The sequence below is a fragment of the Dunckerocampus dactyliophorus genome, chromosome 13 (assembly GCF_027744805.1).
Source record: "Dunckerocampus dactyliophorus isolate RoL2022-P2 chromosome 13, RoL_Ddac_1.1, whole genome shotgun sequence".
In the NCBI taxonomy this organism is placed as follows: domain Eukaryota; kingdom Metazoa; phylum Chordata; class Actinopteri; order Syngnathiformes; family Syngnathidae; genus Dunckerocampus; species Dunckerocampus dactyliophorus.
Window position 1 is genome coordinate 25,793,074 of NC_072831.1, and position 16,960 is coordinate 25,810,033.

Consider the following 16,960-nt stretch of genomic DNA (forward strand, 5'->3'; position numbering starts at 1 on the left):
TTGAAATTCAAAGTGGCGAGGGATTACTGTATATCTTATCAAGGGATAACACTATAGAAAGCAGTATAGATTTACTATTCACTAAAAATCCAGGAGTCTTTCAACTCTTCCCCAACCCAAAATGAAGAGTCCTCCTTTATTTTAGTTTGGGAGCCATTCCCCACAAGAAATATTTGTAGCAAGCCCCATTACCTTCCAAAGCTTAAGTCATAAGCCACTGTAGAAAAACACCGGCCAGAGTCTGGAGAGTGGCTTAAACCAGCATCGCAGCTATGTTTTCCCCCCGTCGCTCTCAGGGGAAGGGCAATGGGGGTTGTCCATGAAGAGCGACTATATTCTACACTGCAGGACAGCTAAGATGCCAAGAGCCTGGAACCTGACGTCACCAGAAAAAACATTTACATTTGGGAGTGCGTGTGTGTGTTTATAGGTCAGCGTGCGCACTCTCTGCGGACTCACCGGTTGATACGGACCATGAAAAGCAACTGACGTGGTTTACCTCTCTGCTGAATGAGACTCCAGATTTGATTCCTGTCCTGAAACGTCCTGTCTCTTAACACTCTCACCACAAATGTGACACAGCTGGGATTATTTTTTTTTTTCACTAAAGGATACAGAAAACATTATCTTTTTAGCGGCGAGAAACAAAACCTGGAATGTTTGGGCAGTTGCGTCATGTCCTATCCTTGTTTGAATAATCCCAGTTGATATGTAAAAAAAAAAAAGCAAAAGTACTCATGGGCAAACAGCCTGTAAATGCCGGCATTTTCCTGCCTTTTCCCTTGTTGCTATGCAGTATAAATGGCACCGTCGTGGAAGGGAGGGACAAAGTCGACCTGATAGTTTTCTGTCATTGGGAATAGTATTACAGGCACCCTGTTGTGTTGAAAGCTTTGTCTAGTGCCTAGGTGCATTCGCGTTCATCAGTACATTATTGTTATTATTCTTTTTGCCCGGGCAAAAACTCACGACCCACTGAAAACGACTCAGACCCAAATGATAGATAGATGGCACCCGATAGTGGGTCGCCAACCGCCAGTTGAGAATCACTGGCATAAAGAACATACGTACCTAGGAGTAGGTGTGTCTCGATACAACTTTTTCTCTTCTGATCTGATGTTACCGATATCAATACGAATAATACATACTTTTATTACTTATTTTGTAGCGTGGAATGTTAGAAAAGGCTTGATCAAGTGATATTACACAAACCGAGAACAGTCAGCAACAGTAGGTATGAGAAGGTGCTCAATTGGTGGTGCTTGGAGGTGCTCAATTCACTCACCACGAACAGGGGCTGGCACTTTTCTGCTATAGCTAATGACTTTTTGCCATCCCGTGGGAGTTTTCCTTGTGATGCTGCTTCAAATGCGCGATGAGGTTGCTCGTATTCAACTTCCCCAGTTCTGTGCCACCACGGATAACTTGTGCATGGCAAGTTTTACAGTCAGCCCCAAGTCTTTTTCAGACTTTAATGAAAAATACTGCTACATGCCTACTCCTTGGTACTTTAACATTTTAACACATGCAGGGCTCTATCTGGCTGCTGCTGGGTAGACGTGCTGGGGCAGAGTCTGGAATCAACTGCTTGTATCAAAGTGCCAATATCGTAGATTTTTGATGCAGGCCGATATAATTCGATATTTGTTTTTTTTTATGTCGGCACGATACCCGGTATCAATATTGGATCTGGACACACTTACCTGGGAGGCTAAATTAACATAACAAGGCAGTGAGTCCAATAAGCAAGTTAACGGAAAGCAAGTTCACCAAGCTCCCAATCTCATTCCACATCATTGAATCAGCTTTCTAGTGGCTGTCAATGGTATTTTTCACCCTTTGTTCACCCATGTCAGGCGGTCTGAATTAACGTTTAAAAACATGCACCAGACCAACTATGAAAAAAGTGTGACTTATAGTCTGGAAACGATAACCCATTTTGCTGGGTTCTGTTTAAAAGGCAAAAAATGCTTTTGTTTCTGGCTCTGATGCACCAATTTTGCTGGCTCTCGCTGTATAAAAAGAGGCTATTGATAAACTACCTTCCGTCTCCCCTAACTCCCCAAGTTTAGTTTTCCATGCATGTTGATATGGAACGCTTCCTCATCCTAGGACTGCTGAAACCATGTCTTGTGCTTGCTTTGGCCTCCCTGCTGGCTCAGTCCATGTTTATGTATCCATATATATCCAAGAGGAAACTTAATCTGAACTTTTTTTTAAAAAGGATTTTCTCCATTTTACTGCTGTTCTGCATGTAATATTTACACTGAGGCGCTGTCTTTAAATATTGCTCTGTTATTACAGTATAAAGGAATACAAGTCTCTGTACTGTACCCTCTAGATAACATCTTAACATACAGTCATTTCTTGTTGACCTGTCACTGTCTTAATAAGCATTCTCAGTTATGATACGGACGAGACAGTGTCAGCAGTTTATTCTGATCCCACCATACTCAAATGGTCGAGGATTGACACATGATGTGTCGCAACCCCTAACTGTGAGCTTAGAACCGTCTTGTCAACAGCTGCTAAGGAAGGAAAGCCTCACAAATTTACCAAAGAGTGACTCTGAAAGATTTTTTGAGCTTTTCAAAGACAGATGCTAAGCCCGCCTGTCGAGTCATACACTGCTGCATTGTACGTAGCTTTTCGTTTTGATCGCTGTTTATAATCACATTTTCTGATGGGAACAAGCTGGCATATTTGCAGATGAGTGTGGAGTCTTCCCAGAGTTAAGAGTGACGGATTGGAAGCCAGAACCCGTAGGTTACTGATAGTAGGGATAACCTTTCAAAGAATTACCCTTGATCAATGATGACTGATGGTTAATTTTCCATAACTTTGACACATAGTGACTACACAAGATAACCGTAATATGACCAGTCCAATTTGTAAATATTCCATAATCGAAAACGGACTGATCAAAAGTTGACAATTGATTTATAATCCTCATCCTGGGTTAATGACTAAAAGATGAGATTGTTGCAATCCTCCAGAGGACAACAGAGCTTCGTGTCTCTGTTGAGCCACAATAGGACATAATGCTATGCAGGACTCGTTTTTTAGGTAAACAGCCACTGTTACCATCAAGTAAACATTGCCAGAGAGAGAGGTGGTGAAAGTGGAAGTTCGAGTACATTACGTTCGGGCACTCTGAACGACGTCTGATTTGTTCAGATTTTGTTTTCCATAGAAAGCAATTGAAAAACTATACAGGTGGTCCTCGGTTTATTGGTTACATACACATAATTAACTTAATGGTGGTCCATAAACATGAGATTCGCTTGACATCTAGTTATTACAGTGTGGTGCACCGTTCGTTGAAGAATACACTGTGTGCTCATTATTGGCTGGACTTGTTTCATCATCAACGATAAAGATCGTATTGTAACATCTCAGGATGATGGGGAGGTGGTAAGTCCACAAGTATGATAATATATTTATATATTTATATAATATATTTACTGCCAAGTGTCAGCCAAACCACGCCAAAACAACATCAGCAAAATCAGCTGTCCTCTCTGCACTCAGCGGTCTTCCCGCAGTCACACACACACACGCACAGTTAGGACTCATGTGACATTCACAGACACTCGAAAATGGCAAAATTGTTTAACAGTACACATAACAGCCAGGTTCTGATAACTTGGCAGTTTAGTGGTCTTATTTTCCATGGAAGGGTTTCTAGTGCTGTGGCTTTTATTTTATTTTGTGTTTTATTGCTGTGTTGTATGGCCTTTTTGTCTTCTGTGTACAGTGTAAGGAAGCGACTTAGGAGTTAATGTAGGTATACTTAAAGTCTTGGTCTCAAACTTACGGCCAACCGGGACATATTTTGTGGCCATGTACTTGAAATCAAAGATCAGCGTAAGTGCGTCCCGCAAAGCCTGGGCAAGTTCTGAGACACTTGCACGGGCAAGCACAAGCCAACACTGAACTCACAATGAACTTGTTACACAGTGAAGTGAACTGGTGGGGGTCATTAGACAGAACACTACCTACAATTTTGGTGCCAACACAAAAATTACAGCAGAATATGTAACAGGGAAGTAAGTACACATAGGAAAACTACTACTAAGGGCATGCTGGGAGCAGGCATCACTCCCAACCCTACCTAAGATCCGACTTACACCAAAGTTGACTTACGCGATTTTAGTAGCATCATAACATTCTCAAGTCACTGTATACAGGCTTTAGGATTTTCCACTGACCGATCTAGAGCGGTGATTCTCAACTGGTGTCTCGGGACCCAAAAGTGGGTCATATACTGACTCGGTATTTCATGTGGATTTGATTTCTATCGTCATTCGATTCGTTGTTGTGTTGATGTTCTGGGAGGCAAGACGGTGCTGTGTAAAAATGCATATATGCATAGTTACAAGTGAAGTGCAGGTCCCAGGGTGAGACCAGTTGAGAACTACCATTCTACAGGTCCAACAGAGGGAATGAACCTCGCTTTATCCAGCTAAAAACATTCCATTAAAGCAAAACATCGTATTATGTCTCCTATCACTCCTTCAACTGTGGGAGTCTCCTTGGGGGGATGTCCGCCTTCACCGAACGAGAGCAAAGATTTAAAACAAATACGTGGCGCCTTCTCTGTCTAAGCCTACACTAAGCTTCCTGTCACTTTGGCATGTCTGAGTTGTCAGGACAGCCCAACACGCCCCGGGACGTTGTCCGCATTGCATTAAACACAATCACTTGACCTGAGCTGGCCCTGTCCCCACTATACTACACGCATTTCAGCTGGTCCAGCCCCCTTCTCCATGTTCTCACCATGTCATTACATTACATGACTATAGGCGCAGGGACCTGATCTAATGGAGAGAACATTAAAACCACCTTGCGTCCAGTCACTTACTTGATGGGTCCTGCAAGAGCCCAGGAGAAGGAGGAGATGAAGAGGGGTGTTTGATAGAAGGGGGGAGAAGGAAGAATCGGGGTTAGAAGGGGGCGTCGATATGACGATGACAATACAGTGATGGGGAGCGCGTGATGGCGCCCCGATGCCCTTGAGCAAACTGTCATTCAAAACCACTTTAATTAATTTCTCCACCTTGACGGCTTCCACTCCAGCTCCTCCTCCTCCTCCTCTTCCTTGTCGCCATCACACTGAAGCCAGCCGCATGCAAGAGGCAATAACATAATGGAAAGTGCATGTCAACAACTTTGGACTCCATAAAAAGATGATTTTTTTTTTTTTAATGGAAATATCTGTCAAGGCGGTACATAATAGTCAAGATCCGCCAACTCGGCTGGATTTTGGAAACCCACCATTTCGGCTAAATGGAGCTTTGTATTGTTAGGCTGTATAATTAAGACGTCACGGTGACAGCCATTGGGAGCGAGCTAATGAGACTTCTGATGTGTTCAACATGAATATAGAAATTTGAATATTTCATGGCTTTTCTAATTGACTCTTAATGGCTTTTCAGTATTGTACAGACTGTACTTTTAGTCTGTGCATTAGGCAAAATGTAATACAAGACATATTCCTATTTTCTGTCATTTGAGTGTATGCATTTAAATTGAATATACTGATGGCTTTTAACAAATCAACAGTCCTAAACAAACATATCGCTAATTATACTATTCTTAATAGGCCTACTTTTAATGTGCATTTTAGCGAAATAATCATTCTTTCTAGTCACCTTTTAACCCAAAAATAACAAAACAATTACATGATTCTTTTAATGAGACTTTAAAAGCTTGCAAGGCGCAAGGTCCAAATTAAACTTAATTGAATGAATTAATAATAACTAAAAACATGTATGAATTAATAAAGCATGCTGTTTTGTAGTTGAATAGATCCTGTTATTAATAAAAAATGGACACTTCAGCAAATTGTACATATTTTTTGCCTAAATTAAGCATTTTTAAGCATAAAAATGGCTAAATGAAGTCAAATACAAATATAAGCCATTCAGAAGACGATTCAAATTGTGGATGTAATATTCTACATTGGTCAGTAATTGTTCGGTGAGACAAGCACCCGCACTTTTTGTGTTCAACTGTGGAGGTTCCATTGTATTAGGAACCTTTGCAAAAGCCGCATTCTCAAGCCGAGTGTGCTCTCCTTCCTTTTTGTCAAATCCATGTCTTACTTGATGGTGTGACTCTGCATACATTTGAATAACTCTTTTATTGCCTTACAAAGATGAATGTATGTATAATCGCGAAGTATATCATGCACACAACCTTGCAACTGAGTTTAATGGTCGGATAGTTTCTTTTGCCGAGCATGCCTACTGGCCTTTATCTTCCCCGCAGGTGACATCTTAATAACTCAGTCTTCTCCATCCATTTCCACAAGAGACAACCCGCATGTGTGTGGGGGGAGTGAAGGAGGAGTTTAATGAATTTGACAATTAGTAACAGGAGTTAATGACTGCATGGGGCTAAGTACCCCGATGGACATGGCTGGGGGGACAGAGGGCGTCCATCGCTCTGGGCCATAGATCCTCATTAATAGCTTTTTGTGCCTGATGTAGAGGACAGCGGTTAGCCAGGCCCGGGCCTTTTGTTTCGTACACCTCCTGACTGGGCTGCTGCAGGGTTATGCGGTTGCACAACACCGCCCCAGAATTAGCCCCCCTCGAGGCTTGAGTTAATGCGGGGCCTGAGGTCCGCCATCAGGTGAGTCTGCATTAATGACGTGGGAAACGTGAATCAGAAAGATCCCTGCCCAAGAGTCATGTTGATTGAGTCAGGTCAAAGGGGTCGTGATAACCTTGACCGTTTTATTGTATCTTCTAGAGGGACAACACTGTAGAAATGAAACTTTAGAATAGATGTACTTTAGAGCAGTCAGTGTACAGCTTGCCTAAATAGCTGGTAGCACGAGCGAGTACACCACATAGTGAACATGTCCAAAGTGTTAATATTTAGTGTGTAGCTAGCCTATTTGGCATGAACCGAGGTTCTCCCCAGTAGAGGCAGCACTCAGGCAGCCCCCAGGCCATAGTGCTAAATAAACCACAGTTATGATGATGATGGTGATAATAATAATAATAATAATAATAATCTAATCATAATAATACTAATAATGAATAATTTATTATAATACAATATTTCCTTAAATATGTTGTCTTACACTCTGTAAAGTTGCAGAATTGGCGTTTGTGATATGTATTTTCTCACAGGCAATTCATACTGTCTGTCTCTTTATATTAATTATTAGTATCAACACTTATATTATATTATGCCTTTTTGCTCAGTTTTTCCACTTTTGCTGGGTTTTTGCTTGTTTTAATTCCACAATGGGCTGATGGCCTGAACGAACTGATGGCCCCTGTGCCACACTTTGGACACCCATGCGTTTTTTTCCAGCAAGATGAGGTGTTGTCCAGGTGATGGAGGATTGTGTCCAAGCTCTGCCTTCTTGTTTCTGTTGGGTTGAGTTGCATTGCGGAGGGGTGTATGCAGCTTTCAGACTCGCATCGCACAGTCGTACGAATGTGGAACTCCACGTCAGCTTGCCTGTGCAGCGGACTCTTCACCTTTGTTCGCTGCTTGTATTTAAGTACAGAATAAATGCATGACACACGAAACCGTTCCTGTCTTTCACTTTTCATGCGCCCATTTCTTGGTAAATATAACGACCATGTCGCTAAATTGTCAACACCGGATCTCTTCTACGTATGAGGTGTGTTATGAAGTTGGACATCCGGTCCGTGAAGTACACAGTAACGTCACCAGTATTTGTGAATTGTAGGTGACTGGGATGTTTATTACAATTTTAAGAGAGGCTGCTGCTTTAACTTACCATCCAAATGTATATCTGCTCTACAGAGCTTCTTCACCAGTAAAAGTTTTTCTCCTCTCCAGCGTGTTTATGAGCACCGTGCACGCACAGCTTTCACTCTTGATTGGCTGTTACCTGTGACATTGCTCTGCATGTAGCCAGTCAGATAGTGCTGCGGGTGGGACAATGCTGGAGACAGACAACTGCAAGCGTGGAGGCTCAGCTGTGTCATAGCCAGAATCACCCAGTTTTAAATTGATTTCTTAACGGTTGTCGGATTAAAAATAAAAAAAATAAAAATAAAAGGCCAATGCCGATGCGTGCCAAAATGCTGAATGTCAGCCGATGACTGTTGCATATAAAAGCAAACACAATTGTATCAGTATCAGGTCGGAAGTGAACAAATGTGGATTTGTGCATACTAGGGCTGCATCTAATGATTATTTTCTTAGTCGATTAATCTGAAGCTTGTTATTTCGATTAATTGAGTAATTGGTTAGGCCCGAGATGGACCAAATCAATATGAACCAAACACAAACACTTAGTGGTTTAATCTGCAACACATCAGAAAAGAGGCAAACATGTTAATCACTGTTTTCCAAAGTCAAAGCTGATGTGTGAGAATATTTTGTTTTGACTAAAACAATAGCTCAGCTTTCATGGATGACTAAGGAATTCAAATACTCACATTTGAGAGGCTCAAATCAGAGGATATTTACATTTTTAATTAAAAAAAAAGATTGTTCATATACCAAAATACAGTAGTTGTTGATTCATTGCAAACTCGATTAATCGTTGATTAATTGTTGCAGTTTTAGTGCATACTGTTGCATAAAGAGTTAAAGGGTGCCCAGTGCAGTTCGTTGTGGTCATCTCCAGCCAGTAGCTTTTTTTTCAATGACATAATTAACTTCCAAGGGTTAACTTCAACATCCATCAGACAAAAAGAATGAGAGCATGTCTATATAAATATATGTATGTGTGTGCGTGTGTGTGTGTGTATATGTATATGTGTGTATATATATATATATGTGTGTATATATATATATATATATATATATATATATATATATATATATATATATATATATATATATATGGAGTGACTTCCACAGCAGTGTTAGCTACCCTGTCATTCCTACTTGTCTCCAACTCATCGCTGCTATAATGACGGAATCCTCCAAAAATAATCATTTTCCTAAGCTGTTTCCCAAACGGCTGGTCCAGTTTCAACAGTCTCCGGTACAAAGATATGCGACTAATGTGGCTTGTTGTCATTGGCGTTAGACGTTGGCCTGCAAATGTTAGGTCTGTGTAATGTCATCTCATGAGAGCCAGGAAAGAGAGAAGCCGTGTAATTGACTGAGGCCAAGTCCCAACCTCAAAGTCTCGAATCCCGACACTTTTCTGCCCGAGCAAATGATCTCACTCGTCCTATCTCTTATCCCTTTTCGTCCTTCCTCATCCCACTCCCTAATTTGCCTCTTTAGGAAGTGACAGTTGCATTTAGGCAAAGGGTTATCATTGCATTAGACCAGAGCACCAGCCCCCCCCAGGCTTACCTCGAATTACATGACACTGCCTGCAGCCCCCTCAGCTCCTGCGCCGAGCCGAAATGCTATCAGTCTTACTTCATTACTGTCACTGGTCAGTGGAATTGACTGTAATGTTTAATCCACTGTTGCTCCCAATGGCGGCATATTAAAACACACTGAAACCAGATACCTTCATGTGTTTTTTTTTTGTTGTTGTTTTTTTTACCTTTATTCATCAGTGTGTGTCCCCCACCTTTTTTTCTTGAACCTTTTCCACCACACCATGTGTTTGCACCTCAACCAGGATACGAACACACACACTGCATCTTTTATCTGATTAGCAGGCATGCCTACTTGGAGTGTGTGTTTGTGTGTGTGCAGCCCGGCATCAGGCCTCAGGCAGGGCATGGATTTCATTTAGGAAAGTATCAAAGGTTTACACGCTGCTCGCTTTAATCAGCATGTTTATCAGGCAGAGAAAAATTGCAGGAAGCGAGCGCGGGCTGGAGGAGGAGGAGGAGGAGGGCTTGGAGGGTTATCTTAAGGACCAGTAGCCAGGGAAATTGATAATGTCTACAAGGTAATTTACTGGAGACCGCTCCATCCCTTCTAGCCCGGCCTGGCATTCTAATTACAACCCGTGTAATGTTCTAATGAATCTGCAGGTGTGTGTTGGTGGGGGTGGAGGCACTGTGTGCGTGTGTGTGTGTGTGTGTGTGAGCACATGCATCACTGCACCTTGCTTATGTTTTTGTTATTGTTTGTGTAGCTCCACATGTGATCATTTTGACCCATTTGACAACATCCCTGGAGTCTGACATAGGAATATTATATGAATGCATTTGCATTGACCTTCAGACATGATAAGAACGTATTGTATGTTTAAAAAAAAAAAAAAAAAAAAAAAAAGAGACGACAACAAAAAATCATTGGGATACCTGGCATAGTACCGACCTACAAGTAAAAATTGAATAAATTATGGAGTTAAAAAGTTTTCCACAATTTTAAATAAGTATCAGATGTCCCACAATAGTGTTACACAGAGTGTTATCTTTGTGTGTCTGTAGCTTTAATGCTAATGAACTGGGTTTGTCCACACCTGTCCAGTGTGTGTCTCCAAAAAGCGCTACTGTGCACTTTATTCACTTTTTAAATATACATTGTAACTCTGCACTCTTCCAACATAATAGCAGCACTAGCCTAGCTATGTGGGCTAAAGTGCTCACCTAACAGTTATATTTTAGCAGCAACATTATGCTAGGTTAGCCTATTTGCTGAAGAAGAACAGATTAATCAGATTAATCACAGTTTCCCAAAAACAATTAATCATGATTAATCACCACTTGGAACTATGTCTGAAATGTGCCAATTTTTACTGTATTCTATTGAAAGAAAGATAAATGGAAAGGTAAACAGGATAATATACAGAGTGTCCCAAAAAAACGTGTAAACACTTGAAATAATTGTAAACTAGGTGTTATAATTTGTCCAATTTTCAAAATGTCTTAGAATTCACAAACATGATTTTATTGTTTTGTCACCGCCTGTTCGTAAACTGACGTCCGTTCTGGTCCAGACACTGCTGACAGCGCCAAGCAGTGGAATCGCACACATCACGAAACAAGTCCCGCGGTATTTGCATTCACGTTCAATAGCTGCTCTTAATTCGGCGACTGTTGCAGATCTCATAGTGTAGACTTTTAGATCTCATCAAGGAAGGTTCTAACATCGCCTTGGCGGTGTGGGGGTGCCCCATCTTGCTGAAAATAAAACACCTCATCTTCAAAGACTTCTCTGGTACTCGGCATGACAGACTGTTGCAGCCAGTGTATACATTTTTATGCATATTTGTGTGTATTAACAGCTCCAAATGAACTGAAAATTTAAATCAAGCTAAAAGATAGCGAACATGTCTGAAAAGGTACCTAACACTAATTTCTGTAATCGTAGCAGAACATTGGAATGACACTTTAACCATGTTATTAGGAGCCGTGAGGGATTGCGTTCAAAGACACCACGTCATTTAAGTTGAATTCACATGTTTTCAGTTTGTTTTCTGGGATTTGTGAGCATACTTAAATGCAGCAAATTGAACACCCGCATTAAAAGTTACAAAGTGAGTGATTAAGAATATCCACTTTTCTTTGTCTTTCTGTTTATTTAGCCCACACTCATAATTAAGATGTTGTTGTTGTTGTTGTTGTGAGTGTCCCTGAACGCATCTCGCGGCTGTATAGTGACAATGAGGAAGTGTCATTCCGAGACTGAACGAACTAGAGTTGGAGATATATCTACGGTGTTGGAATTGCACTGTTGTTAGTGTGTTGAGAGCGTCAGACTCTGAGTCTGTGGGGACGCAACACTGTGCCACTGTCCGTCGTCATGACAGAGAGTCGTGGCTTGCCATGATGTGTGTGCATTAATTACGCAAACAAAGTTTAATGTAATTAATGGAATAAATTAGTTAATACCAACGAGGATAAATTCTCATGAGATCATGAAAACTTTATGAATGACCGTCCGAGAGCCTCTTCACACACAAGCGAGGGAGATGATAGATTTTTGTCATGTTTGGTGCTCACATGCTCAATAACGGTAAACATTGCTGTTAGAACCTCATCAAAAGGCCTGTGATTTTTTTTTTAATACATAGAATAATGATAAGGTAATGTAACAATGATGTAATGATGATGATGTAATTATTAAGATTTATTTTCACAGTAAATATAAAAATCAGTATAATAATAAATAAATAATAATAGAGACAAGCATAACAAAACAAGTTCAAGACTCTTCTTCCTTATATTTTGCAAACATTAACTGCTTGTATTGTTTTTTTTGTTTTTTTTTAATTGCTCATCTTGGTGCATTGTTTGGGTTCCGTACTCAATCTGTTCCATAATTTAATTCCACATACTGAAATGCTGTGGGTTTTTAGGATTGTTCTCACGTATAAGTGTTTTAAGTTGAGTTTTTCCCCTGAGATCACATTTATCCTCTCTTGTAGAAAAGTATTGTATGACATGTTTGGGTAGCAGGTTATTGTTAGCGTAATGCATTCCCTTCAGTGCTTTGAAAATGTACGAAATCAGCAAATTGTAATATTTTTTATTTTAAATATAAGGGATTTGTATGTTCTCTGTACGCGGCATTATGAATTGTCCTCACTGATCTTTTTTGCAGTACATTTAGCGAGTGAAGATTGCTTTTATACATGTAGTTGACCCCATGTCTCCACACAATAAGTTAGATCTGGTAATACCAGAGAGCAGTAAAGAGTGTGGAGTGATTTTTGATCAAGAACAAATTTTGCTTTATTCAATATTGAAGTGTTTCTCGCCACCTTATGTTGTATATTTTTGATGTACTTATCATCCATCCTCTCCACAGGAAAAGGAGGGTGTTGAGGCAGTGTCTGTAGGAGCCATTCTTTCTGATTACCAGAGGGTCCGTGTTGAAAATGTGTAAGTCACACACACTTGTTCATATAATGTGCGCAATGCTTTGGTTTTTACAATAACATTTGTCTGGGGGTGAAGCGGAAAGACTGCATTCATGCCTGGAACCTTTCCAGCTTCTCACTTTCACCTGTCCCCCTCAGGTGTTTTCGTCTTGGTTTGCAGCCTCTAGCATACCTGTGGCGCCGAGACCAGGAGTCACTGCTCACTGAGATGATATCGTCTGACCTCCACGCCATCCTCATCAAAGTTGCCGCCTTTGGTAAGTTGGCCTCCATACTGGACAGCCGTTTTTCTTCTCTCCTCTCTGGAGGTTTTCTTCAGAAGTTTTTGTCACTGGAATCGAAAACATGTAGATAAGCGACGGAAAAGGAGGCAGGCGAAGAAGAATAATGCCCCTAATCGTAAATCTGGGGCTTAGCGGCGGTATAGCGACGTGCGCCAGAGGCAAAGGTATTGAAGCAGAGAACAATATAAGAAGAGATAAGAAGCACCGAGGGATGGAGGGCGTGTAAGGAGCAACGCGACGTGAGGCTGGCTGGTTTGGCAGCTGAGAAGTAATTACAGGTGATTGCCCACCCCTCACCATCACATTCAAGCTGTCAATAAGCGACGCCTGTCCCTCGTTGTGCCTGAATAGCACAATGTTCCGTACTAAAGTGAGCACTCATTTACGTCTCTCAAGTGCTTCCACACTGAGGTTAATGCGGCGTCACCTGCGCCTTACCTGCCTGCTTTGGAGCCAGAGGGCAAGAAGATCAGATGGCGGGGAATGTTAAGAGAAAAGAACTTCTTCTTGGGTGCAAGATGGTTGAACTGTTCAATGACATGGTACTATAGAGCCTCTTTTTTTCAGTTTCTTAGTGAGAAATGATAATTACACCAAATCACCTGACCACAAATCGTCATTTTGACAGTTTCTTCACCCCTATTTTAAGGAGTTACCTTTTTTGTTCGTACTTTGCTGGGAAACAAATGGAATCAGACCTCAACCAAAGTTAAACTACTGAAAAAAAGTGGAAAAAAAAAAGAATAGTTTGACTACAGTGTGGCTGTTTCTGCAATCAGCAGCATGCGCTCTGATGATAACAAGGCAGTAGATGCCAGTGGATAGTCTTTATTTTAATGCCACACATAAAAGGTGGTAATTCCTGGCCTCTAACCACAATTTTTCATCAGTTATCAAAAAAATATAGTAGTAGAGTCGTTTCTGCAATCCGCAGTGTGCGCTGTGACAACAAGGGGGTCACCTTGTAACCCTGCTCTCGTTACCACAAACTCATCTAAAGGCAAATTCTCCGCATTTCTAGAAGATTATAATTAAAAAGGTAAATCGCCTCGGGTGTCTTTTGAACGTGTAACTCGGCCTCCCACCATATAGCCGCGTGTGTGTGTGTGTGTGTGTGTGTGTGTGTGTGTGTGTGTGTGTGTGTGTGTGTGTGTGTGTGCGCATGCATTTGTGTTTTGGCTACAGGTAAAAAAGAGAAGATTTTATCGCTCCACCCCCACCACTGACTCCTCACCTGTCCCGCGGCACTGGTAATTAGAAAGGAGACTATTGAATGGGGCTGCAAGCACCCGGGGGCCCTTTAGGTAGTCCTCCGCATAATTGCAGCTCCTGAGTAGTGAGGAGATTGTGTGACAGCACAACGGCGTACCTGGTGGCCTTTTTCGGTGTGAGTGCTGGTAAAAGACACAGATTTGAAGGGATTTACCTTATGGAGGAAAAAAACAGGTGTGGAGGTCATAGGTTAAGTCTCCCTACAAAATGACAGCCAAAACAGCTTATGATATTCTGTCATAATAATGGAAAAATGGCTTTCACTAGGCCCTCCATCTCTTTTTCTTCCTGCCAAGTCAATAAAGATTAATATTCCCTCGTTTGCTGCTCAGAAAGATAGGTGGAAATTAGACGTGAATGGATAAAGTATATTTTTCTTAAGGGTGAAGATGTAGCTTGATGACAAATCCCTGTCGTGAAAAGACAGCTGTCCAAATGCAGGATAATCCTCTAAGTGAATTCTCTGCAAGTTGGAAATCTGCACTGATGGCAGCCTAATACTAGTACCATGTAACAGAAGAAAAGTAGAAGAAAGTGTCATCTCCGCTTTGTTGCAAAGTAGTGTCTTTTCCTCAGAATTTTGTCGGAAAATATACAAAATCTGCAAAACTGGACCAGAATGTCACTGAGCCTCTGCAAGCTCTGTGTATAGGATGCAAATGCCTGCCGCACAAAATAGAAGAAAATGTAGTCATTTTACAAAACTAATATTTTCTAAGGAATTTAGTTGACAAAACTACAAAAAAAGCAGTAAAAATTGGCCAAACGCGTGTCACTGTGCCTGTGCAAGCGCTGTATACATTATGCTAACTGTTGATGCTAACAAAAGAACGTTTTCTTTAGACTTTACTTCTGCTGTTGCTTTATTGTGACACATAGGCCTCACTTTTGCCCCTGCAGATCAGAGGAGGTACTGCATGAATGAGCACCGCTCTAGTTAGACTGAGTGGCTTGCGTTATTTGGGTGATGTCTGGTGGGCCGCCTATTAAGCACCGCTAGTATACATGTTACTTTAGATAAGCAAATTGGTGTTACAGATTTTTTTTTTTGTCAAGAAGAAGCACTTTTGACCTTAATTTCAGATATTTAATCCAATATGGAGTGTGTACATAGACGAAAATACAGTTTTTGCTATGTTACGTCTTGCAAAGTAAACCATTCCTTTGAAATTCTAATTGTACAAAAAGTTCAGCAAGATATTACCAAATTGGCCGATGTTCTAGTACCAAGAGTACCACTGTGACTGTCCAAGCTGTGCCTGTCTCTTATGAGAGAAAACTCAAGCAAAAAAGGCATTTTTGCCACCAAAACTTGGAAGAAGAAGCTAATTTTTACGGTGGTTAGCTTCTTCTTACACTTGAAAACATTCCCTGCATCGAATGTCATAAGAATGAAAAGACAAACAGGTACTTAAGCTATTTGTGCCCTTAACAACATAAATAAAAGATGAACCATGTGAAAAATGCGTGCATGGTATCTCACGCCCACAGCGAGCTAATTGTCTATTCCGAAAGCCATTATCAAATATTCATGTAATTAGTTAATTGATTGAGTTGTGCAGGTGAATGGGAGGGCGCAGGTCCTTCAGCTAATTGGTTCTCCACTCTAGGGATAATTGGCATGTGTGAAAGAAAAGCCTATGCGTTTTTTTTTTTATATATTAGCCTGCCATCATTTAGCCTTTATTTGAACATACTGTGTAGCCTTTGAGCTAAACTCAGCGTGGTTTCATATCACACTTCAAGTATGATTCATGTTCAAAGACTTTGAAGAAATGGTGGACGCTGCAAGCTGGAGGCGAGGTAAGTCAGTCGAGTTCTTTCCATTTAACAAGTGCAACAACAAGGATGTTTGGACCAGTGGTGATTACAAGGAGTTGCATATAAAGGAACCTAAAAAGATTGATTCAGTATCAACCGCCTAAAGAGGAACATGATGGCAGCTAAAGGAAGCTGAGAACGAAAGGCAGTATTTTTCTGCACTTGCATATACACAGGAGTTCAGAACATTCAGAGATTGTCCAAGCTGACTAAAAATGACTTAAAAAAAACAGCAGTTAGTCGAATTCCCCCCATAATCAATAAAAGAAACGTAATCTGATTTACATCCGTTTTTTTTCATGCATTTTGTTGGTTGTTTTTTTTTTAGCAATTTTCATTTCCCTAGTAGTTTCTCCCGTCTTGATTTGAACTAAAACGATTTCATCCTGACACATTTGTTCTGTTCAGACACCAAATTCCAGATAAGAGCCTGACAAATTTTCCATAGAACCTTAATCTTATCATCATTTGTCTCAGCTCCTCTTTCTTCCCGCCGAAGATGAGGCGATAACGATCAGCTATTGTTTTGAGGGTTGTTTAAAGCTCGAGCTGCTCACTTTACAAGAGAGGAGATGTTATTCCCTCCATTTAGTGGCGACTAAAACGCACATCACGAATCCAATTTGCTCTCGGAAGGCGGGGTGAGGATTAAAGCCGAGCTGTCAGCCGGCAACAGCAGATCCCGAGACAAACCCCGCGGATATCTGCGATAGCGCTGTCTTACTTCGGCTCGGCTCAGCTCGGCTCGGACTATCTACCATCTCCAGGCTTTTAATTCAACATACGTATATAAGAAAATACACAAGCAGCTAAATATACTAGACGATATAGCTACCTA

The 16,960-nt window shown here is 41.0% G+C and overlaps 1 protein-coding gene across 4 annotated transcripts in view; it reads left to right on the plus strand.

The window, feature by feature from the left end:
- Positions 1–16,960, plus strand: part of dph6 (diphthamine biosynthesis 6) — a 106,070-nt gene that overhangs the window by 18,554 nt on the left and 70,556 nt on the right. For all 4 annotated transcript variants that reach the window (XR_008573347.1, XM_054795634.1, XM_054795636.1 and 1 more), the window contains 2 exons: positions 12,673–12,746; positions 12,884–13,002. Coding sequence is in view for 3 of the 4 variants with exons in the window: in XM_054795634.1 (XP_054651609.1) it covers positions 12,673–12,746; positions 12,884–13,002 (193 nt within the window). In the remaining variant the exon portion in view is untranslated. The remainder of the gene's footprint in view (positions 1–12,672; positions 12,747–12,883; positions 13,003–16,960) is intronic.